Source organism: Boleophthalmus pectinirostris, unplaced genomic scaffold (genome assembly GCF_026225935.1).
Source record: "Boleophthalmus pectinirostris isolate CB_2022bp ecotype Guang Dong unplaced genomic scaffold, ASM2622593v1 HiC_scaffold_1, whole genome shotgun sequence".
Taxonomy (NCBI): Eukaryota; Metazoa; Chordata; class Actinopteri; order Gobiiformes; family Gobiidae; genus Boleophthalmus; species Boleophthalmus pectinirostris.
In genome coordinates, this window is record NW_026570970.1 from 12,664,874 (window position 1) to 12,690,011 (window position 25,138).

Here is a 25,138-nt window from a genome sequence, read left to right on the forward strand (position 1 = left end):
GAAGAGGGGGAGGAGAGAGGAGAAGGTGGGGGGGAGAGGGTGAGGAGAGGATGAGCAGAGAGAAGGTGAGTGAGGGGAGGAGAGGAGAGTGTGAGGACAGGATGAGGAGAGAAGAGGGGAGGTGAGGAGAGGATAGGAGGAGGGTGAGGAGAGGTGAGGAGGAGGAGAGGGAGGGGAGAGGAAAGGGAGAGGAGAGGGTGAGAGGAGGGGAGGAGAGAATGAGGAAAGGGAGACAAGAGGGAGAGGAGAGGGGTGGAGAGGGTGACGAGAGGGGGATGACAGAAGAGGAGAGGGAGAAGAGAGGGTGAGGCGAGTGTGACTAGAGGGGTGGAGAGGGTGAGGAGAGGATAATGAGAGAGGAGAAGGTGAGGAGAAAGGAGGAGAAGGGAGGAGAGGGTGAGGAGAGAGGAGAAGGTGAGAGGAAAAGGTGAGAAGAGAGGAGGAGAGTGGAGGAGAGGAGAGGATGGGAGAGAGTAAGGAGAGAGGAGAAGGTGAGAGGAGGGGAGGAGAGAATGAGGAGAGGGAGACAAGAGGGAGAGGAGAGGGGTGGAGAGGGTGAAGAGAGGAAAAGGTGAGGGGAGGAGAGGGAGAGGAGAGAGAGAAGAAGGTGAGGAGAGAGGAGAAGGTGAGGGGAGAAGAGGGAGAGAAGAGGGAGAGGAGAGTGTGACTAGAGAGGTGGAGAGGGAGAGGAGAATAGAGGGTGAGGAGAGAGGAGAAGGTGAGGAGAGGGGAGGATGAGGAGGAGAGGGAGAGGAGGGGAAAGGGGAAGGAGAAGGTGAGGAGAGTGTGAGAGGAGGGGAGGAGAGAATGAGGAAAGGGAGACAAGAGGGAGAGGAGAGGGGCATGATAGAAGAGGAGCGGGAGGAAGAGAGGAGAGGGTGAGGCAAGTGTGACTAGAGGGGTGAAGAGGGTGAGGAGAGGATAAGGAGAGAGGAGAAGTTGAGAAGAGAGGAGAAGAGGGGAGGAGAGGATGAGGAGAGAGGAGAAGGGGAGGTGAGAAGAGGGGAGGAGAGAATGAGGAGAGGGATACAAGAGGGAGAGGAGAGCGGTGGAGAGGGTGAAGAGAGAGGAGAAGGTGAGGGGAGGAGAGGAGAGGGAGAGGAGAGAGAGAAGAAGGTGAGGAGAGAGGAGAAGGTGAGGGGAGAAGAGGGAGAGGAGAGTGTGACTAGAGAGGTGGAGAGGGAGAGGAGAATAGAGGGTGAGGAGAGAGGAGAAGGTGAGGAGAGGGGAGAAGAGGGGAGGAGAGGATGAGGAGAGAGGAGAAGGGGAGGTGAGAAGAGAAAAGGGGAGGAGAGAATGAGGAGAGGAGAGAGAGGAGAGGCGAGTGGAGAGGGTGAGAGGAGAGAGAGAGGAGAGTGAGGGGAGAAGAGGGAGGGAGAGAGAGAGAGGATGAGGAGAGGGTGAGGAGAGTGTGACCTGGCTTGACTTCGGATATGAACGCGCTGCACAAAGGAGCTTACTCATAGTTCTGGTCTGCGTTTGTGGAGCAGATGCTGTATTCACTGTTCTAGCCTTGAGATGACTGTTACAGAAAATGGAGACTCATAATAAGCAGAGCTGTTCTGTAAAAGTGACAGGAGGTGGAACACTATAGGGTGAATATAGGGTGACACTGGCACAGTTACAGAGCTTATCTTGCAACTGGAAAACTGCTGGTTTGATCCTTGTCGGTACATAGACTACTGTTGTGTTCTTGGGCAAGACACCTAACCTAACCTAATGTATGAATGCAGCGTGTGAGTAATTGATCGCATAGATTAGGAGCCAAATTTTCCATTAGTCATTTGTTTTGTTTAGAGTAGAGTGTTGGTGTAAAATACTCCTTGGTCAAAGTAAAGTACTGCACTGGGCCAAGTAAAAATGTCATCAAGCAAAATGCATTTTCATCTTCAGGGTCTGTTTACTTTGAATGACATTTTAAAAAGCGACTTGAGAAAAACTAAAAGATTTAAGCTCAATCAGATTTTTAGTTTTGTTCAAAATCTGACTTTTTTTGTGTCCCTTAAATTTCTTATATCACTAGAGAGAATTGACTGAATGAATAATTCTCACAAATCGTAAACTTGACTTTAAGTGTCTGGAAAATAGCTGTATAATATTACTACATCATAAAACCCAAGCATCCAATAAACTAGCACTTCTTCAGTTATGTTTCAGAAAAATTTGCAAATCAACGTCAGCCCACTTCTTACTGTTCACTATAATGATCCCGAACTACTGTACTACGCTCAATTTCGGTTCATATGTATCTAAAATGCACAATACATGAATACTATGCTTGCCATGATAACAAATACTGAAATGTTTATTATATTGCTGAAGTAAATATAGACAATAAACGATAATACTGAAACCAAACCATGAAGAAAAATAATCTTCAAAAATGTATTTTAAACATACAGTTGAGCCTCGTCATTTTGGTTTTAAAATGTTTGATCATGTTGTTTTTATTTCGCCATTTTGTCTGTGTATAAATTCCTATTCCTAATATGGAATTCAGCTCAAAGTTTGCTCCTATAACTGTCAGCCTCGCTGAGCTTCATTTGACTGGAGCTATGGCTATGGCCCTTAGTCCACTTCATCCACTTTATACAGTCTACGCTGCCAATGCATACTACTGTTGTGTCCTTTGGCAAGACACTTTATTCACCTTGTATGTGTATGCATGCAGTATGTAAATCAAGCCATAAAGCAGAAAAAAAACCAAAATACTGTATTTTTCGAACTATAAGTAGCACTTTTTTTCATGGTTCGGGGGGTCCTGCGACTTATACTCTGGTGCGACTTATATTTTAAAAGTTTCACACTGACAGCTGCGAGAGGCTCTAGGCTTGTGTGTCAGTATCTGCTGCTGGAACTGAAGCTGAGTCTGACGACAGCTACAGAGAAGACGAAGCGACGCGGGGCCGCTCAGAAATGACACAACAAGGATGAAGAATTCAATGTATTTAGTGATTTGGAGTGAGATGGAGAGTTTGGTAAACTTGTTATGTTGCTTTTGCTATAGTTATCTGAATAACTGTTCATATGTTACGTTAGCATACCAGACGCCTATTCAGCGTGTTGTTCTCTGTTCTATTGTTATTACTATAACTTGTCTTTCAAGATGAAATGTCTGTTCCTGGTCTCTGATTTTATAAAATAAATTTTCCCCAAAAAGAGCGACTTATAGTCCGGTGCAACTTATAGTCCGAAAAATACGGTACCCATGATAAAACTTGATGTCCAAAAAGTATTGTTCCAGCTAACATATATTACCGTAAGTCGATATAGTATTTATCATGACAGGCCTACTGCATGCTCTGTTGTGCTGTGGCTCGTTTGTAGAGTTGTAGCACGTACACAAAGACAACTCCAAACTTACCAAAAGGTTAACCCGAACTGTGACCACCAGTTTGAGCCAGGGAGGAAACTTGGTGATAATTTTGGTGATAAAAGAGGCGATGGTGTCCCCGTAGTCCGGCTTGTGAAACTCTGCTTCGTTCAGACCATCGATCAAAATAATGTGGTCATCTTCTGGAATTTTCCGCTCTGAAACAACACCAAAAAGAAGGTATTTTATAACATCTGTGAACTGTAGAGAGGTTAGAGACAGGCTTTTTACTGCTACAACTCAATTTAGTGCTTTCAAAGACATAGTGAAATGTTATTGAGGTGCACTCTTAGATACCAGCTACAATTTTAGCAGAATTTGTCCTCAAATAACTGCCATCGGAAAGTACCAGTGAATCTCGGTAAGTCGCTTTGACCTTGGGAGTTGGAGAGGAAATTTGAAAATGACAAAATATATTGCTGTTTTATTGGTATTATAGTGGATGTTATAAAAGGGCAAATGAACACTGAGAAGGCTTTCGGAGGATGTAAGATTAAATTTACAACTGGTGTAATTTAAAGGTGCACTGTGTAACATTTTGGTGATTTTATTGCTCAAAAATACCTATATAGGCATTCTGACTGTGAGTGGGGATGCCTCTCCACAGATCTGACCTGTAACTTGGTTTGGTCTCCATGAAGATAGAATGGTTTAATACCATACTGTGAAATAAGGCTGTGCAATTAATTGAATTTTGATTGGGATTTCAATTTGAGTGTCAAATGATCTCCAAACTCATATAATCGAAACGATTTGTTTGAGCACGGCACGGTTCTAAAGTCCTTGTGTGCGTGCGCCCTAAAGCTTAACAAAGTTTATTTTGGGATATTTTTTATATAAATGAGTATATGAGTTATTTTATTTTATTTATTAAATATAGAGATTGTAGTACAGCTGAATATGTAATTTATTTTGGATAAATTTATGTTTTTCTAAGCCTTCTTGTCCAAAGTATATTTTCATTCATTTTGTTTTATACATTACAAAACTGCTGTAAGGTACATATATTTAGCCTATATTTATTTTCAGTGTGTGTGTTTGTTTTGTTTTTTTGAGAGAGAGAAAAGCTAAATAAATGCATCATGCAAGTAAAAAAAATCATTTGAATAATCGTGATTTCAGTGTTGCCCAAAATAATCGTGATAATGATTTTTTTTCCATAATCCAACAGCTCTACTGTGAAACATTCTTGACAAAGAAATAACCTCTGAATGAAGAAAAGCATTTAATGGGCCCTCCACCAAAAAAGTTACACAATGCACCTTTAAGTTAAATCCAGTGGGAGTAAATGAAAGTCCTAGTTCTCATAAGACAAATTACCACAGGTGATCAGAATTTAGAGGGCCCATATTTCACTGTTTATGATCTTTGTTATAATGTTGTTTCCTCATCACAAACATACCTGTGTTTTGTTTCTTTCACACATGTTTTACACACACATCCTGCAGACTTAGCCAGAGTTCTCCTCTCAAACTGAAAATACTCTGTTCCACCTTGTTTATGTCATATGGTTATAGTATAGTCTGTATGTATGTATATATAAAACATGCTAACCCTTGCATTAGATTTGATTTTACATTTCAATCTTCTCTCAAATGGTCCAGAAATTGTTCAAAATAGTCACCTTTTCAACTATTACCCTGTAGATTTTAATAGTTAAGATACAGTATTTTGATAAGGTATTCATGCGTGTAGCTTCCCGATATATGGAACATTTTGAGGACTTTTTCCCAGTCAAAAGATATAATATTGTGTTTTAAATTGTTAATCGCTGCGGCAATGGTCCTAATTTTTGATCATTCACAAACCAGGGGATATAACACTAAAATGCTTTTCACTGTTGCCATACTCAGGGCCGTCCACTGAAATTATGGGGCTCAGGGCAAGAAGACTCACATGGGCTCCTCTAATATAAATTAACTGGATACCGGTCGAATTCTGGGGCCCGGAACAACAGATCCCTTTGTCCTGTCTCTGTCTACTTCTAATGCAAACAAGACATGAACCAAACCACAGAAATCAGTCCCTCACCTTTTCTCAGATTGGCGAGTGGTTCGAGGACCCCCCTCCTGAAGGCGGCCAGGGGGTCTTGCACGCAGGAGCGCAGACTGAGCATGCTCTGCAGATGGGGCTCCTTCAGCAGCAGCTCTCTGTAGGCCGTGAGCTGGTGAGAGCGACAGAGCAGAGCCGCGATGCTGTGAACAAACTCTGGGACCAGGCAGGTGTACGTGTTGTCTGCCTGACAGTAGTGATACGCCACCACCTGTGAAAAGAAATACACAAATATACAAAAGGTTAGGACAAACTGGGAGAATAAATATAGTATAAAATATAGTAATAGTGGATTTAACAAACAAAAACAGCATCAAGAGCGCTGGGGTTGGACAACACGCAAAGTTGTTTTATATACCGCAATGTCCATATTTATTTATTTAGAACCACTTTTAATGTCAAGCCTGCTTTAAAACCATGCCTATATTTTGTCTATTACCTTTTTTATATATATGTATATATATATATATATGTGCTCTTTTTAATTGTATTATTTGAGGGTTTAGAAAAGCGCTTTCTAAATAAAATGTATTATTATTATGATTATATTATATTACTTACATTAATAGTGTATCGTAAATGATTTGATGATTTTATTTGTTCTGACAGAAATTTACACGATTTGGTTTTTCCCATTCAAAATGCATTTTTTAGAATTATATTTTACAATTCTGAACAGGCAAACAAACCTTCACACTTGGAGATCTTAGAAAAAAAGGAAAGAAAGTAAACAAAACAAAAAACAGTAATAGTAATAGTTATATAATTTAAAAATGTGTTTTTCTGGTTAAATTTCTTTTGTTTGTTGGCAAATACAGGACTATTATTATAACAACATGACTATTATGGAAGACAATGCTGCAATAGTTCAATACAGCTCATGTATTTAACAAAGTGACATTTTTTTTATATCACATGGCAGAGGTCTTGGAAGTCATGACTTGGACTCGAGTCAGACTTGAGTCACTATTTTTAGGACTTGAGACTTGACTTGATAAAATTAACTAAGACTTGGGACTCGACATGGACTTGAAGGTCAGTGACTTGAGAAGCACTTTTAAATCTAAATTCTTTCTATTCTGACCGTAATGATTCACACTAAGATCTTGTCAAGACATTTAAAAAGAAAAAAAAAAGTTAAATTAATTTCTACAACTCTTATATACTCAATAAATACTCAAATATAAATATACTATCATTTTTTTTTTTAAGTACAATTTATCTTAAAATTCATATAAATGGCAAAAATCTCAGCAATATTTGGTACTTTGCTTTAAAGACTTCAAATGATTTGAAGTTCGAAGCAGACGACTTGGACTTGACTTGGACTTATGGGCCAGTGACTTGAGACTCAACTTGGACTTGCCTGTATTTGACTTGGGACTTGAGGTCAAAGACTTTAAACTTACTAAAGACTTGCAAAACAAAGACTTGGTCCCACCCCTGTCACACGGTCTACATGTCTACAGTTAATTATCTTTTTATGTTCAAGTAAAAAATTCCACTGTGAAAAATGCTTTTAGCTTTTACTGCAAATATGAATGTTGGTTAAATCACAGTTTCCACATCATCATCTTTAATGTGAAGCAAAGGACTTCAGGTAATATAATTTAAACATTAACTCACTATAGAGCTTGGTCCCTAGAAACTACGACTATATGAATGAATACCTTATATTTGCTTCTTTCTCACTGAGAGCACAACCTCCGTGTTATTTTTCAGCGAGTATTTAGCTGCATCTGGTTTTCATATTAACTTAATGAAGATCCATAAAGCTTTCCCATCGAACAGAAGGTGAGCCTGGCTAAATGGGTGATTCTGGGTCATTAGTCGGCACTTCCATTAAAAGAAGCAGTCGATCCCAGGTGGTGGTCTAAAAGGAGAGGTTCAGGTGGAGATTGGGTTATAAAAGAAGGGACAGAAAAGGTGTGGAAACTGCAGGGACCCCGGGGGACGGCTGACACACTTACAGAGACCTGGAGGAAAAGGAAACAGGTTCATTCTACACCACCAGCGCCGATGCAAATACTGAGACCCTCCAATTTGTTAAAGGTGCAAGGTGTTCCATAGTATGACAATAAACATATATATTTAGCATTTATTCATTAAGGGTGTTTCTATTGCTCAAAAATACAATAATTCCTCCTGTGAATAGGTGCAACTCTCCACAGATCTAAACTGTAATATCGCAAAGTGCTGTCACCTGCTTGTCTCCCTTATGATAGGTTTAATCTATACTGTGGAACATTCTAGACAAAGCAAGATGGATTTGAACATTATTGAACATTAATGAGGATGTTTTATTATTGACTGAGTGATCATGCCTCTCTGAACAAGTTTTAAACAATGAAAAACAGTAAATGAACCAGCAATAAAGGGATCCATAAATATCCTGAAGTGCACTGACCTTTGCAGATTTATCACCCTTCTTTTTGGACAAGCAAGCAAGCATTTCTCAACTTTAGCTGCAGGAACACTCGCTCAGTGCAGGCAGACAGGATCCGCTGAGTCACTATTTCTCTCATTTGTCAGACCTACATGCAGATCGTGACAAGGCGACCCCAAAAAAATCTCTTACGACCCAGCCTTTGGGAAACAGTAGTATCCACGCAAGAGATTAGTGATTTTTTTTCCCTAAATCATAATCTCATTTTGAACATTTTTAGTCGAGACTGAATGTCCAATGAACATGAGGTAAGAATGTTTGACTTATGAAAATGGGATAAAAGTCTTTGGATACAAATCTCCTGGTACAAGTGTAGCAACCCAAAATACAATATACTATACAATATAATAAAAAACTACATTTGAATGCGTAATGTGTGCTTAAAGGGACAGTCTGGACTTGTTGGACATAGGACCTCATCTCCTAGTGAGCCAGATTGTTGGAGACGTGTGGAGACACTTTTTTAAATATTCCATCCAGTCCTTGTATTTGCAGAGGTCACTGGTGCTAGGCTAGTGCATGTCAATGGCCATAGTTATCCTGCCACTAAAAACAGTCTTACCCACTCCACAAAACACCCGAAGCAAATCTATTATTACGCCAGACTGTCGATGTAAATGTCTGTGTTGATCAGGAAATCAAAACCAACCTTGCATTTGAAGGATTTATGTCTGAGCAGCAGCAGTGAGTTGTACTTCCTGATAGAAAGCTTGACAGTGGCGGACTGATATCACCTAACACCTATCTTACCGGCAAAGTAAAGTTCCGCTGCTGCTGAGAAAATAGTCCCTCAATATGCGATGATTCATGCGATGCAGAGTTAGTTTTATTTCAAACATTATTTTATCAACACAAACATTCACATCGACAGTCTGGTGTAATAACAGATTTGCTTTGGGTGTTTTGTGGAGTGGGTAAGACTGTTTTTAGTGGCAGGATAACTATGGCCATTGACATGCACTAGCCTAGCACCAGCGACCTCTGCAAATACAAAGACTGGATGGAATATTTTAAAAAGTGTCTCTACACGTCTCCAACACTCTGGCTCACTAGGAAATGAGGTCCTATGTCCAAAATTCTGGACTGTCCCTTTAAATTATCTTTAAAACATCAAGAAGTTTCTGGCTTCACTCCACACTCTTTCCAGCTGTGACTGGAGTGTGAGCGTTTTTTTGTTGTTGAGGGCGGTGATCTGCTGTTCTGTTGTGGTCACCTCCTTTGAGGCTGCACGCGCCAGACCACAAGTTCACTGACTATTCAAGGACTATTTATATATTAAGAGAAAAGGCTGCTCTGGTGTCGGGCAAAAACAGACTCCCAACTAGGCCTGGCAGATCCTAGTGTTACTCAAAATTCTTCTAAATATTTGGTCACTGTACTGGAGCTGACCCGTACGCCGTCTGAGTCCAGGCCAAAGCTTTGATTATATAGTGGAGAATCCAAATATATATGACAAGCACAAACTCCTGACAGACTGTTGAGCTCTTTTCACCAGTGAAAAGACGGTGAAAATGTGTCAGACAAACAACAAAAAGAAATGTTTAGTGAATGCATTTTTCCTCCATCTATACATCTCCAATAACTGTCACAAAATCGAAAACAGCAAAAGTATCTGATGCAAAGTTTCTACTATTTTCCAAAGCTTATGATGCAACAATCGTACTTGTAAATCATAGACAAATAATGGCACTTTCTACTAATTAATAAATAATAGTTCTCATGTCACGCAGTAATGAACTTGGTGGCCATGTTGGGACTCTCTTTTCAAATGAAAGATTCAAAAGAGCGTTGAGGATTTGACAGAAGCTGCCCGCTGTTGCATCACACATCACAGGAACACAGCCCCTCAGGCAGACGAGCGAGCGGCGAGCGGGCAGGCGGGCGGGCGGGGGAAGAGAGAGCGACACAGACAGTTGGAAACACTTTACACAATAAGTGGCTTGAGGGATGTTTTGGTTACAAACATATTCAAATGGGCAGCGGATTCAAGTCTGCCAGTTTAAGTTGTGGTTGGGAAAATAAGCAAGGACGACGTATCCTTCAAAATCACAAAAGAAAGCAACAATTCTGGAGTTTTATGGAGGACTATATATGCAAGGATGAAATTTGAATGGTGGGATATACGAAGCTGCAGTATGTAACATTTTAGCCCAAAAATCTACTCAAATAAAAGCATGTTGTTTGATTTTTTTGGCTTATTGCATTGAAAAACTTTGACAAAATTGCTTCCATGAAAATGTTCTTCCTTTGGCTATAATCTTGTAGCCAGGCTGGCGCTCAATTTCAATTCTCCAAAGCATCTAGGTCAGGAATCCGAATACACCAGACGGTTTGCAAGAATCCCCGAAGTTGTAGACCGAGCACGGCCAATCAGCAAAGAGCTGTGAAGCCATGACGTCAAACTCAAGCTCCTGTCTGGGTCCTTTTGTGGCACAGCACAACAGTACACCAGAAGCGTAGTGTTGGCAACAGTTCCTGAGATTAAGGATTTAAAACTGGAACAAAGAGAATGTTTAGTGAATTTTATCAGGGGAAAGACATTATTGCCCTTCTTCCTACGAGATTTGGTGAATTGCATATGTCATGACCAAATAGCAGTGATTGGTTAAATTAAAAAAGTACCCACCTACCGTCAAGCGAACAAATTCTAATGCTGCAAGGTCAGACGGTTTCCATGAAGTGAAATCGACTGATGAATCAGGCTAATAATCTTCCACAGAAGAGCATAAAATGTATCTATCTCCAAGAAGAATGTTCCAAAGTTTAACTTTAATTTTCCATGGAATCATGCAGGTGACATGCCACCTCCAGAAAGTTACATACACTGTATCTAGAAGTAAAATATTTAACCCTAACCCCAACAGCAAAATATTTTTTATATTTTTTTATTTACCGAAACCAACAATGTCTTCACTAGGGAAATGCAGTTTGATCGTGTAAAACTGAATTACTTTAAAGGTCCACTATGTAACTTTTTGGTTGGGGGTCTGTCTGCAGCTTGTTTCTTGTTGCTTGTCACTGCTCTGTCTCACATTTTTTTCCAATTACAGGTGGATTTATGGCTCAAAAATACCTAGAAAAACAGGCATTCTGACTGTGAGCGGGGTCACCTCTCCACAGATCTGACCTGTAACTTGGTCTAGTTTGGTCTCCATGATGATAGAAAGATTCAATACCACACTGTGAAACATTCGAGACAAAGCAATAACATCTCCACAGAGAAAAGTTACACAATGCGCCCTTCAAGTCAAATGAAGTTTCACTAATATCTTCGGTAGGTCCGATGAAAAACATGTGAAGGTAATTAAGTAGAATAATTAAGCTGTTTTGTTGGATTATTGTCATTCACAGACACATTGCGTAAAATAGCTGTTTAGTCATCATTCATAATCCTTTAATGACAATATGTTCCTAATGCTGTTTAATTAACAGCTCATCTTTAAATGGATCTCAAAGGAGAACAGGGCCTCCAGGCAAAGAATAAAACCATAATGTGCCTTCGCCAAAAAAGGGGTATAAAATAAAATGTCACTGAATTTTAATTGGAACGTGGTAATATTTGATAACTTCTTCTGACGAGAGATGTCAAAAGTGTTGAAAATCAGACACTAATCGCGACAAAACCAGTATTGAAACTTGATACTCATTTAAGCAGGTATCGATACTGAAAAAGTCACATTCATAGGACAAAAACGAAACCTTTCTGAACATCTTTAAAATGATCTTGAGCTGTTTCAGAACAAGTAAAAGAGCACCTACACTAGTATACGGCCAACAACTGAGGGATTACACAGATATAACACCACATGGTAATATGAACAGATTATTATTTAAAGGTGCACTACGTAACCTTTTCCGTCACTTGTTTCCATGGATATGTCAGCGCTCTGCCTGAAATGTTCAACAGTATGACATCAAACAGCTCTGCCTTACTTTGATTAAATTACAGCTGGTTTTATCACTCAAAAACACATAAAAAGACTTCATATTCTTTTTTTTATAAAGTTCTGTGGGGTTACTGAAATGTTCCTCCATGTTTTTAAAGCCCAAACACAATTCACCAACATTTCTGAGCTTAAATTCCCTCCTCTAAAAAGCATTTACTACTACTTTATTTGCATCATGTTGACATTATTAGCCACGCTGCTAATTTGTGTTTTCAAAATTGTTTACTCCAAACTTCTACCACCAGAGGGCGCCAAAGAAAAAGCACAGATGAAGAAAAGGAGCAACGTTACCATCTTATTTCAGATTATATTCGAAATACAAAACAAACAGATCTAAAAATGTTTAAGTTTTACTATTTATGCATTGGACATGATTTTTACAGACTTAAAACATGAAAAACAGAATAAGTTAATTGTAAAGAGGCTTGCCACAGCCCAAAGTTATGCCTCATTTCCAAAACGAATTCCTAGCATTTTTACACCACATTGAGTTTATAAACAGTTTTCACAAGTTTCAGAAGCCAGTGTGGAGTTTTACAGTCAACAACTAGCATGCGAACATCATACTTCCTTGTTCTCAGGACGATTAGAGGCTTTACAATCATATGTAAACAGCACACAGCAATCTCATTTCTACCTGAAAAAAAAAAACACCTTGAAAGACAGACATTCTGACTGTGAGCTGGGTTCCTTCTCCACAGATCTGACCCGTAACTTGGTCCGGTTTGGTCTCCATGGTGATATAAACATGAAATATTACAGACAAAGTAAAAAACATCCACATGGAGACAAGCGTTTGATGGATCCTCCACCAAAAAACTTACACAATGTACCTCTAATGTCAAAAATCACATTCTAATGTCTAAAGAAAGAGTGTTTTTATTTTCATTGTGGTATCAGAATCGGTATTGTGTATCGATACTAAGTCTACTCCTTAGTATTGAAATCGAGTTTGAAATTTTAGCATCGTAACACTGCTTCTGACAATATTAGTTTCTCTCTACAACTTGTAAGCCACATATATTTATAACACATCAAACATTTTCATCTGTGATTTTTTGCTTTGTTAGAATCAAAACTCGGCTCCTCTTTTAAGCCTCTACCTAAACCCGGCAGACCAGATCAAACAAGCCGGAGATATGAAAGTTTTAATACAGACCGCAGATAGGACTGTGCTTAATAACCTCGGCAGTTCCTCTACACTGATCCGGGGCTCACAGCTCAGATAGCAGCAAAATGAATGCAAAATGGACTGCAAATAACCTTTAAACAGATCTAAAACATAAATCAGACGAGTGAGGGTGTACTATGGCTTCTACAGCATATGAAAAAGTTTTAAATTCAGCTAATGTATTACTCGTGTGGAGAGCAGCTGCAATTAAAGACCCATATAAGAAACGTTTGACTTTTAAAAATCTGTACTTCACCTGATTTTTACTGTATTAAAAATGTGAAAAAAAAAAAACAGAACTGGTTCATTTTAAAAAGTTTGATCCAAAGGTACTCCTCACTTAATTTATGCATTCCAAGCCTCCTAATTAGACACTGTAATGAGTTTATAAGCGCTATTCACAACTCTCAGAGAGCAGAGTGGAGTTTGGCTGAATAAAGCTAACGTCATCTAGCATGCTAATGTGCACTTCCTGATTCCAGACAATTAATGCTTTGATGTAGATAGGATGCAGCAGACTTATTTTGATCTCAAAAGGTGCTAATACAATACAGTATACCGTATTTTGGGTGGTCCTGCGACTTATACTCTGGCGCAACTTATATATTAAAATTTTCACACTGACAGCCGCGAGAGGCTCTAGGATTGTGTGTCAGTGTCTACTATTATTATATTACTTCTGTATCACTGTCACTTCACTCTACTGCGCATGTCTCCTGCAGAAAGAGCCTCTGTCCTGTCTGTATCATGTCAGTCGATCGCAACATTACTTCTGTACCATTGAAAATTTTAAGTGATTTTTAAGTGATTCAGTGACAACCGAAACCATCCTGTCGGAATTCAGAAAGGCCAGAATAATTCTAGCTGGAACTGATGTTGAGTCTGACGACAGCTACATAGAAGAGGACACGGCGCTCTGTTTACCTCCGGAGATTGTGGAGTTGCTCAGAAGTGACACTGAGGATGAAGAAGTCAATGGATTTAATGATTTGGAGTGAGATGGAGAGTTTGGTAAACTTGTTCTGTTCTGTTGTTTATGCTCTAGTTATCTGAAGAACTGTTCATATGTGACGTTAACAGCCTGTTGTTCTGTTGTTTTTACTGTAACTTGCCTTTCAAGATGAAATGTCGGTTCCTGGTCACTGATTTTATACAATACATTTCCCCCAAAAAGTGCAACTTATAGTCCAGTGCAACTTACATGTTTTTTTTCTTCTTCATTACACATTTTTTGGCTGGTGCGACTTATACTCTGGAGTGATAAAGCAGGTAAAGAATGAAACCACAATGTACACTAAATCAGACGATCATCTCATCTAACTAAACTACCAACAATTCCTTCTTGTGGTGCCTAGGACCAACCTGACTACCAGAGGGGACAGGACCTTTTCGGTTTGTGACCCATATCTTTGGAACTCACTGCCCCTTGAGCCTCAAAAATGTTAAACTTTTAGCACCTTTAAAACCAGCTTAAGAACATTTTTATTCAGGCAAGCATTTGGGTGATCATATCCTGTAGCATTTTGGTAATTGTTTGACTGTTTTATTGTATTTACTGAATTAAATGTGTTTTGTGTTTTATCATGAGGAGGGGTGTGTGTGTAATTTTGGCACTGTAAAGCACTTTGTAAAGGTTGTTTCGAAAATAAAGGTTTTAATTAGTAAAAGAGTTAATGATTTTATGTTAATCTGTGCAAACAATCTTCAGCTATCTTCAACTCTTACTTTTAAACTAAGCTTTTTGCAATAAAAAGTACACAGACATCATGCTACAAACTAAAAGTGCCCTTGAACTGTACAGGAACCGGCAAAATAGCTTCAAAAGCACCATTGAAATAAATACAGAAAATTGGCTCTAATTTCATCTGAATCAGACCATGAACTGTTTTTAACTACCAAAAACAGTCTTTAAAATACTGTGTTGGATAAAATGTGTTTGAAAACCAGAATGATGGAGAATTAGGTGTTGAGGATTGATTCTGTACCTTCGTAGCCAGGCGTCGGACAGCCTCCTCCCTGCGTCTCTGGATCTCTGGGGTCCCGGGGCAGCTGTTGGTCTTCAGGGTGTTGGAGGCACTGGAGGGTGGGGTGGGCTGGGGGGGCTGGCTCAGGGGCAGTTCTGTGCTCTGTCCCGGGCCACCTAACAAAACCACACGCAAGTCATTATGTTTAACAAGCCAACTGAATTCCACGTTAGGGTAGTCACTTGTTGATGCTAACCATATCTTAATGTGGAAATATTGGATACATGGACTTTTCTGAACTTTAGATCAGTGTTTCCCAAACTTTTTTTCTGGGGACCCATATTTTAATAGTCACAAACCTTTACGACCCAAGTCAAAAGACATTATACATAAATCACAAAATAAAGGTGGATTTGAGCATTATTGAATGAGGATATTTTATTGTTGACTGAGTGATCATGTCTCTCTGAACAGTTAGTATTACTGAAGTTTTAAACAATGAAAAACAGTAACTGAACCAGCAATAAAAGCATCCATAAATCGCTTATTTGCACATTAAATGTAGCCCATTTCTTTTTCTTTTCGACATTCAATTGAACCAACAATATTGGAACAAAATAGTCAATAAAATAATTACAAAAAGGTAAGAAATTATACAAAACATGCTTAACATTTCAACATTTCTAATGAGATAGGTGGGCCTGTGAATGTTTTTTTGTAGCGTGTTCCAGTCCTGGGTGCAGGAGGAGAGCGCAACACGCAGATCAGTGTCAGAGCTGTATATTGCAGATCGACATGCAGATCATAACAAGAAGACCCCCCCAAAAAAAATCTCTTGCGACCCACAGTCTTTGGGAAACAATGCTTTAGACTGTAGGGTTTGCGAAAAAAATATATCTGGTGAGTTTTTATATTTTACTTTTTTGTTGAATTGTTTTATAAAGTTCTGTGAGATTACTGAAATGTTTCTCTGTGTTTTTAAGGCCTGAACACAATTCATTTTACAAAAACTGAACGTTACTGGGCTTGGCAAAAGGAAAAATTCAATTTGTCAACTGGACAAAAGTTTAAATAAAAGTTAAATAAACTTTTGCCCAGTTAACAAATTGATTTTCTCCTTTTGCCATGGATTCTACCTGGACGAATTACTGAGCTTTCCCTCCTCTGCAAAGCATTTACCAGTTGGCATCATGTTGGCATTATTAGCCACGCTGCTAATTTGTGTTTTCGAAATTGTTTACTCAAAACGCGGCGCCAAACAGAAAGCGCAGATGAAGAAAAGGAGCACTGTTATCATCTCATTTCAAATTATATTCAAAATACCAAACAAAGAGGTCTAAAAATGTTTAAGCTGTACCATTTAAGCATTGGACATGATTTTTTCAGTCTTAAAACATAAAAAAACAGAACAAGTTAATTTTAAATAGGCTTGCAACAGCCCAAAGTTATGCCTCATTTCCAAACGCATTCCTGGCATTTTAACACCGCAATGAGTTTATAAACAGTTTTCACAAGTTTCAGAAGCCAGCGTAGAGGTTTGCAGTCAACAACTATCATGCAAACATCATACTTCCTTGTTTTCAGGACGATTTGACGCTTTATAATCAAATGTAGACAGCACAGCGCAATCTCATTTCTACTCTAAGAGCTGCTTTTACAATATATCTGCACAATTAATTTTGCTAAACTACAAGAATAAAAAATAGGTTAGGCCTCTTTCAACCATAATATGTTTCCTTAAATTTTGCAGTAATCAATAATCAATCAAAACACCAATGTCTTACCTTTTGGCGATGCGCTGGGGCTGTTGGACGCGATCTGCCTCATGCGTCCGCCATGACAGCTGAGCGCCACCAGCCTGGAGATGATGGCTGTTTTTCCGTAGCCCACACTGCCCACGATGACCGCTCCGTGCGCCTCCTCCGATTCGCCCGCTTTAAGGACGTCCTCCAGCTTCTGGAACAGCCAATCCCGCCCCACGAACACCGAATCTGTGGTGATACTGGGCACCTCGAATAACAGAGGTTTGAGCATGATGTCCGCCGGTTTGTACGGGGCAAATCGACCTAGAGGAGCAAACAGAGAAAAGATGTGAAATTAAATTCAGTGTATCTGATTTTTACTGTCTTCAAAATGTGAAAAACACCACAATTTGAAGAGGTCCAAAGTTATTCCCCACTCACCATATGAATTCCTCACATTGAAGTTTTCCCATCACAGTAATGATAATAACAATTAGTATGTTAACAGTGCACTTCCAGATTATTAGAGGATAAAACACTTTACGATTAGATGCTGATATCACATAGGGATCATAATACTGGTGTCAGATAGCAAGACTGACAGCTGATATTCTAGATGGACAAATAAATTGGTGTAATAAGACTTTTTACTGGTCGTAGTTGGCCCAGAAAGTCTCGTGTTACTTTTATTTACCCAAAGTTATTGTAGTGTAGTTACTAGGGATGTAATGGTACACAAAAATCACAATTCAGTATGTACCTCGGTTTTGAGGTCATGGTTTGGTTCATTTTCGGTACAGTATGGGAACAAAATGCAAAACCATTTCCTAGTTGTTTATTTCTGTGTTTATTAAACCAACAATTTGTTTTAACATTAAACAACCAGGAAAATAAAATAAGTGCAAAGTGCTGTTTGATAATACTAATAAGTTAAAGAAAATATTCTCAAATAAGCAAAAAATATATGAAATATTATAGAAAATAAATTCCTTGTAAACAGTAAACAAAACTTTTCAAAAAGTAAAGCACAGCACTAACAGTTCCAGGAGGAAGTTTTACTCAGTCTTCATATTTTTAACCAGAAAAACAACTTGCCCACATTGTCTGCAGTAAGTGCAGATCTGCTGCAGTTACAAGGGGGCAGAGACAAAGATTCCGTGTTGGCAAAAGGCGAGAATGAAGACCAGGGCACCAGGGTGCAATGACCATAGTTTTATGAGGATTCAGGTGGTTCGGAGGGATGTAGTCAAGGTGACCGTCTTAACTATAAAGCGCTGTGGAAAACACTGCCACCCCAACCACAGATGAGTTCCCTTGTGAATATTAAAAAGCCGAACCTTTCGTGTAGCTGCACATTTAGTGGCGGAATGTAAACACACACAAACTGCGCAAATTCACTCGTGCACAGCCCTGCATCGAACCGAATGTCCCGAAGCAAAAGTCCTGTACTGAAACGGTTCAGCACGAATATATGTACCATTACACCCCTAGCAGTTACAGCTACAGAACAGATTTGAATCAGTTTTGTCTCATTTTATTTTTTTGTTTAAGCTGTTTTCTGTATCTGTCAGCAGATTCTTTAAGTTATAGTACTGAACTGAAAAAGATGGATTGGAGCATCCCTAGTACACAGTAGTGTCATTTTTACATGAAGTGCTGCTTATACGATATATTTGTACGCAGGTAAAACAAATTTTGCACACGTACACAGAAAAAAATCATATATAGCCAATTTAAAGTTGCAGTAAGTATTTTTTCAGCTTTTCTCCATGGAGACGTTATTGCTTTACTTGGAATGCTTGCAGATTTCAGCACTGTCAAAGTAGCCTATACCTGCTGACAACGCCATAATGCACAGATACATTTGATGCTTGTTTTACCTTTGGAGTCCTGGGGTGGCCGGCCCCCTGTGTTGTGCCAGGGGAGGCGGATGGAGGTGCGGAGGGGGGTGTTCCGCTGCTCATCCAGAAAGCTCAGGTCCTCCAACTTTGTGGAACTGGTGGCTGTAAAAAGAAACAAAAAACAAATGTGTCAAACTAGGGCTGCAAGATTAATGGTGACTGAAATTGCAGTTTGAATAATCACAAAGGCTTTAATTATGTAAGTCCTTGCAAACAACCAAATATTCAGTTTTACTATAAAAAACGCTGCTAACCTTGCATTTTAGACCTCTACAAATATGTTCTGAAATACATGTGATTCTCGTATTAGTTTGTCAGTTCATATTTCAGTCTTCAGTTGTGTTTTGCTTCATTTCACACATGTTTAACACAGAAATCCTGCATATTTAGGCTTTTAGCTTTTATACAGGAAGTGCTCCACTGTGTTTTTAAAGTTCATGCACCTTCACTAGATGATTTCAGCCCTGGAATTGCCTATTTCTACTGAAAAAAGGTAAAAGTCAGCCATAAAACTACCACTACATGACATCACAAGTTGAAACAGAGCATTTTGAGCTTTGGAGATGAAAACGGCCTAATAATGCACAATTACTCACAAATGAATGAAAGAAAACACAACTCCAGGTCTGTTTTCGAGGAGGTAATCACATTCTAACATGGCTTAAAACTCACAAGAGTCAGTTTTTTACATAATATAGGACCTTTAATGCTTCTTGATAAATTTAAAACCTGAACTGTAAACAGAATCCAACTATTAAAATAAACATAAATCCACAATACTTGTCTGAAAAATCGCACTCAGGTGCTTTTCCAAAACCTTTCACCCCTACATCCACCTCTTCCTCTGGGTCCATGTCCCAGCGCAGTGGAGTTTAGTGACACATTGACTTGTCAAGCAAAGTGAGAGTGAAAACTGGAGACAGCTGCAGTTTGCTCTGGGCATGGGGAGCAGGTAGACAGTAATGGGCCAAAGAGCTGACAGAAACAGTGGCTCAGATGGGGCGGATTTGAGCTGACTGGTTTACACTGCAGAGTCCCCAGAGGTGTGTGGGGAAGAGGACAGCTAATTGGTAAAGAAATGCACATGAAAAATGCAAGAGATACCATAAGGGAAATAAAAAATACAGTGCTACACATTTGGTAAATATGACGATTTTTGGAGATGTTTACCACTTTAAACGGTGACGGAAAACACTGCTAAACCTACACTTGGGGACTGATTTAGTCAAGATGCATCATGCAACTTTTCTGCTTAAGGGTCCTTCAGCTACTTGTGTCCATGGAGATGTTATTTGCTTGCATGTTCCATAGTTTGGCATTAAAATTATCTACAGTACATACCATTATATAAACAAGAAGGTGACAATAACAAGCCCCACTCTCAGTAAGATCCCATGTCCTTCATAGTATTTTATGCAATAAAATTTTTAAAAAGCCATACAAAGGAACATTCCTGGCAAAGCAATAACATAACCATGGGGACCAGTATTGACTAGGGTCCAAGTGATATGGATTTTTTTGTGGCCGATATGACACCGATAAAATGGGAGTTGGAGTTGCCAAAGCCAATGTAAAAGCTGATATATTTAGTGATGTAAAAATTCACTGTAAATCTTCAATTGATTGTAAAAAAAATATAGGTCTGGCTCTACTGGATTTAAATTGGGTTTGTTTATGCTACATTTGTTGTTGCTCTGCTTCTTTAATGTCATATTTAAAGACAGTAGGTCAGCCTAATCGCATTTTTGCATGAAATTCTAGGCAGTAAACTAATGCTATCAGCCTTTAGCGGTAATTAATTATATGCGTAAATGCCGATCATTCACACCTCTATTCACAGCTCATTTACATATCAGTGTGGGTCCAGTAATGTATGTACAGCCACTATAGTCAGTTCACAGTAGGTCAATGTAAGAAAACAGGCTGTTTACGTGTGGTATCTTACAGTATCTAAGCACTAACCAATGAGAAAGAAGCAAAAGTAGCTTCAAAACCGAACATATTTGCAACACTCACTGCTCACAGGCACCTCTCAGACACAAGTCTCCACAAATAAGTTTGATAACAACAACAATACTTCAGTTTCTGGCCTAAGCTGTGCTGAAGTTCACTGAAGTTTTATTTATAGTCAGTATCGTGGATCAGACACAAGCGCATTTAGAGTATCGCCTCAGTGTTGCGCATATGGATCTTGTAAACAAGCGCAAGTGAGTGACGCGATTCTTGGGGTGCGTTCAGGGGCAGTACGGCGTCACGTACACAGACAAATCACTCCGCAGATAAATATTGATGCGGTGCCACATATTAGGACTTTTATCTGTCTGTAAATTGGATTAAATTGACATCATATAGAGAATGTAATCTTTATAACGAGGTATAACATGCCCACGTTGACTATTGGCCCATATCGGCAAAATTTTGGCAGATATGTCTCTGTGGTGGATACTTCTGCCACTACTCTAGTGCCAGTATAATTTAATTTCATTTACATTAAGTTAATTACATTACACATAATTTAATTCCTTTATTTAGACTTATATTCTAATTTGAGTGCACACATTTTAATTAATATAAGTCTGATTTACTTATAGTAGTCCCTTTTGGGTTTTTTTGAGCACTGTACGGAGGACCTTCGGGAGAGACCATCATGACTCAACAAGGGGGGGAGGGAGCACTATTTAGTTAGTTTGTTTATTATAATCATTTGCCTTTTTGTTACTTTGATTAAGTTAGTAGTTTTGTTAATTATTTAGTGTAATTCCTCCCTCTTGTGTTTAGCTTTAGTTGGTCCTCAAGTATTTAAACACCCCTGTTCCTTTGTCTGGTTGGGGGTTAGTTTTGTTTGTTAGTTTTGTCAGTTGGGTCCGGCTTTTTTGTTGTAATTATCTAATCTGAGCCTTTGTTAAATTATATCTTTTTTTGACTTTAGTAAATTTAAACTTATTTTTATACTTTGTCTTTGCCTTTCTGTTTGGTCCACTACAGTCTCCAAGTGCCCGGTAATATCGACCAACCGATATATCGATCGGGGCCCTAGTATTGACAGCTCCACCAGCAGAAAAGTTACATAGTGCACCTTTAATACATGAGATTTAGAAACAATTGATCCACACGGAGAAGTACTTATGGATACATTTTTTTATTTGCCTGGTATGTGCCACAACAGCTGTCTCTATGGCGATAAATAAGTCTAGTAGCATACTGTGGAACATTCCAGGCAAAGAAACACCATCTCCACGGAGACAAGCACATTACATTGTGTAGTTTTAATTTATCTGTTTGAATAGAGTTGAATATTCGCGTCCATTCTTTAACCCGGTCTGCTACTATGCATTTCGTTTTAGTGCACACATTGATTTCGGTGACGCTTCTGGTAAGGAGTAAAAAAATAGTGAATCTGAAATAAACAAACGTCTTCTATCTAAAAAGCGAGATGGCAGAAGGCTTTTAGTCCTTAAAGTATGAGAAGTGCTCTTGTAATATAATAAAGACTAGCATTAGAGCGGCCGGTCTTTCTGTGTTCGATATGGTCGTCATGGTGATGTGTGCTCTCTGGCCCTGGGTGGACCAATTTAACCCTCTCTCTCCTCTCCGATGATGGCCTCACGGAGCTGTCACTGGGCTCCTCTTCCTCCTCTTCCTCCTTCTCCTCCTCTTCCTCTTTGCACTTTGAGGGAACTTTCTCTGTGGAATTTCCTAGTAATTAGCTCGCTGCTGACAGAACAGGATCTGACTGACGACGCTGATTCATTTTCCAATAAAACTGAACCAAGCCTGTCATGGTTTAATGAGAGCAAGGTGGATGTATTGGTGCAGTTACAGACGCAGAGGAGCAAAGTAGGGCGAGCTAGGCTACGCTAAAAGACCTAGCTCAGAGTCAGTGAGTCATGATGAGCGGGAATATTCATTTTTAATACTCTCACTTTTATTTAAACTTCTGAGAAATGTTGCTGCAGTTAAAAGTTAAAACTCGCGAATAACTTAAAATCATTTCTATTAACTGAAACTGAAATTCTTGAGAGTTTTAACTAATTGTGTGACTGACTAAGCGATTTACAAGAACCAATATTATTTAGCTTGTTTCAAACTAGTTATGAAACTGTAAAAAATGTAAATGAAAAACAAAAAAGCCATGGAACTATGTGCAGTAGATTAAATATAAGTAATAAAAGTGGTCATCAAGAAATAGTAGTAGTAGTAGTAGTAGTAGTAGTAGTAGTAGTAGTAGTAGTAGTAGTAGTAGTAGTAGTAGTAGTAGTAGTAGTAGTAGTAGTAGTAGTAGTGGTAGTAGTAGTAGTAGTGATAGTAGTAGTAGTAGTAGAAGTAGTGATAGTAGTGGTAGTAGTTGTGGTAGTAGTAGTAGTGGTAGCAATGGTAGCAGTAGTAGTAGTAGCAGTAGTAGCAGTGAAAGTAGTGGTCGTAGTAGTAGTAGTAGTAGTAGTAGCAGCAGCAGTAGTCGTAGTAGCAGTAGTCGTAGTAGTGCTAGTAGTGTAGTAGTAAAACGGTACTGGTAGTGGTAGTTGTAGTACTTGAAGCAGTAGTAGTAACTGCAGTAGTAGTTCTTGTAGAAGTAGTAGTACAGTAGTTGGTATTATAATACATATCTAATCAAAGCAGCAGGGATTGGAACATCTATTTGAAGTAGTAGTTGTAGTAGCAATAGTAGTAGTAGTAGTAGTAATAGTAGTAGTAGTAGCAGTAATACTAATTTTGATTCTTTTATTTTTCTTAGTTTTAAAATCATACTTCTGTATAATAACTACAACAACAACTATAAGCACTACTCACTCACATAGCCTTCACTGACCCAAAACCCTGTGTCTTTTGTGAATTCCCAAATGAAATATACATCAGAAGGACCCAGGCAGGCATGCGGGCAGGGTGCACAGAGCCTGGGGCTGGGTGAGTCTCTGGAGAATGGGTGAACTCGCGGAGGGCACAGTGTGTTCTCTCTGCCCCAGTGAACCCAGTGAGCAGCAGCAGCAGCAGCAGCCTGTGCCCTCTCCAAAGCCCTCTCCAGTGCCCAGGCTGTCAGGGCATCGTCCACATCAACAGGAAACCAGAAATGAATGCAAGAAAGGGTTTTAAACTGTCACTACATCATATAGTGTCTACAGAAAAGAGATGGAACAATATACGCACTTCCATGATATAGTATTGTTAGTTTGTTGGTGTAAAAGGCAGACAGACCAGACTATCATTTGCTCTCCTGTAAATCCAATAAATGATATCTTAGTTAGAACTGTCTCTGGAAATATGACAGAAACTGGTGCATTAAAGGGTTATGCAGTATAACAAGGGATTGAAAAGCACTGAAAACTTGTGAATTGTAGATTGTGAATCTACTGCAAAACCAAAACAAACCACACACGGTTTTGTAAGTTTCCTGATTATCTGACATTGTTCATCTATTAGATATTACATTTTTCCTTATTTATTTAAAAATTTTTCCAGCTAAAAAGATTGAGATTCAAATGATAATTTTAGACTGCCAGTCAACATTTCTAAAGTTACAAAACAATCTGATTTGTAAATACAATATTTGTATTATTTTTGAAGGATGGAGTAAAAGTACAGCCTGATTCATCAGCTGGTTTCACTTCATGGAAACTGTCTGATCTCGCAGCATTAGGATTCGTTCACTTGACAGTAGGCAGGTACTTTTATTTAACCAATCGCTGCTATTTGGTTGTGTATGTACGTAATGTGCCAAATCACGTAGGAAGAAGGGCGATAAAGTCTTTCCCCTTGGTAATATTCTCCAAACATTCTCTTCGTTCCAGCTTTAAATCCTCGATCTCGAGAATCATTGCCAACACAGAATGTATGGCTTCATCTACAGCCATCTCGACCACTTTGTTTACTGTTGTGCTGTACCACAAAAGGGACCCAGTCAGGAGCTTAAGTCTGACTTCACAGTTCTTCGCTGACTGACCGGTCTACAACTTCTGGGATTCTTAGAAATCTTCTAGTGTACTCTGATTCCTGACCTAGTCGCTGGAGAGAAATGAAATTGAGTGGAGGCACTAGGTGGCGCCAGCCTGACTAGTAAAATTGGAAGTACTGCTATAGAAAAACATTCTATTTTTACATACATATTTGCACATAGCTGAAAAAGTACATAGATAAAACAAAATATATCTTTTTGGTAATACAAAACGTACATCAAAACATCAAATTTGGGGGTAAATGTTTTTTGTTTTTTGTTTTGTATTGCACAAAAACCTGCACAATATTTTTTAAACTAATAATTTGCTCCTAGAAAACAGGATATGACCCGTTTATGACCTATTACTCTGTTTTGAATCTGCCATCACAATAATTTGACATCTGAACTTAAGACTGACAATTTTCCATGCTGTACCTGAAAGCCCCAAAAGCCAAATTTTGTACTTAAAGCAATAATGGATACTCTTTTGTCATGTCTTCACTAAATGTTCAAACCAAACTTCCAGAATGGTGATGACACTTGATAATGTCTCTCTTCTCTTGCCGTAGATAATGACATTTTGTGCCATTTTGCAGCAGCTCTCGGCATTCCC

At 39.0% G+C, this 25,138-nt stretch overlaps 1 protein-coding gene across 1 annotated transcript in view; it reads right to left on the minus strand.

Moving 5' to 3' along the window:
- Positions 1-25,138, minus strand: part of tanc1b (tetratricopeptide repeat, ankyrin repeat and coiled-coil containing 1b) — a 289,556-nt gene that overhangs the window by 53,442 nt on the left and 210,976 nt on the right. The window contains exons 8-12 of the mRNA XM_055151328.1: positions 18,576-18,698; positions 16,738-17,019; positions 14,975-15,129; positions 5,405-5,636; positions 3,365-3,531 (exon numbers count right to left, since the gene is read on the minus strand). Coding sequence (XP_055007303.1) covers positions 3,365-3,531; positions 5,405-5,636; positions 14,975-15,129; positions 16,738-17,019; positions 18,576-18,698 — 959 coding nt within the window. The remainder of the gene's footprint in view (positions 1-3,364; positions 3,532-5,404; positions 5,637-14,974; positions 15,130-16,737; positions 17,020-18,575; positions 18,699-25,138) is intronic.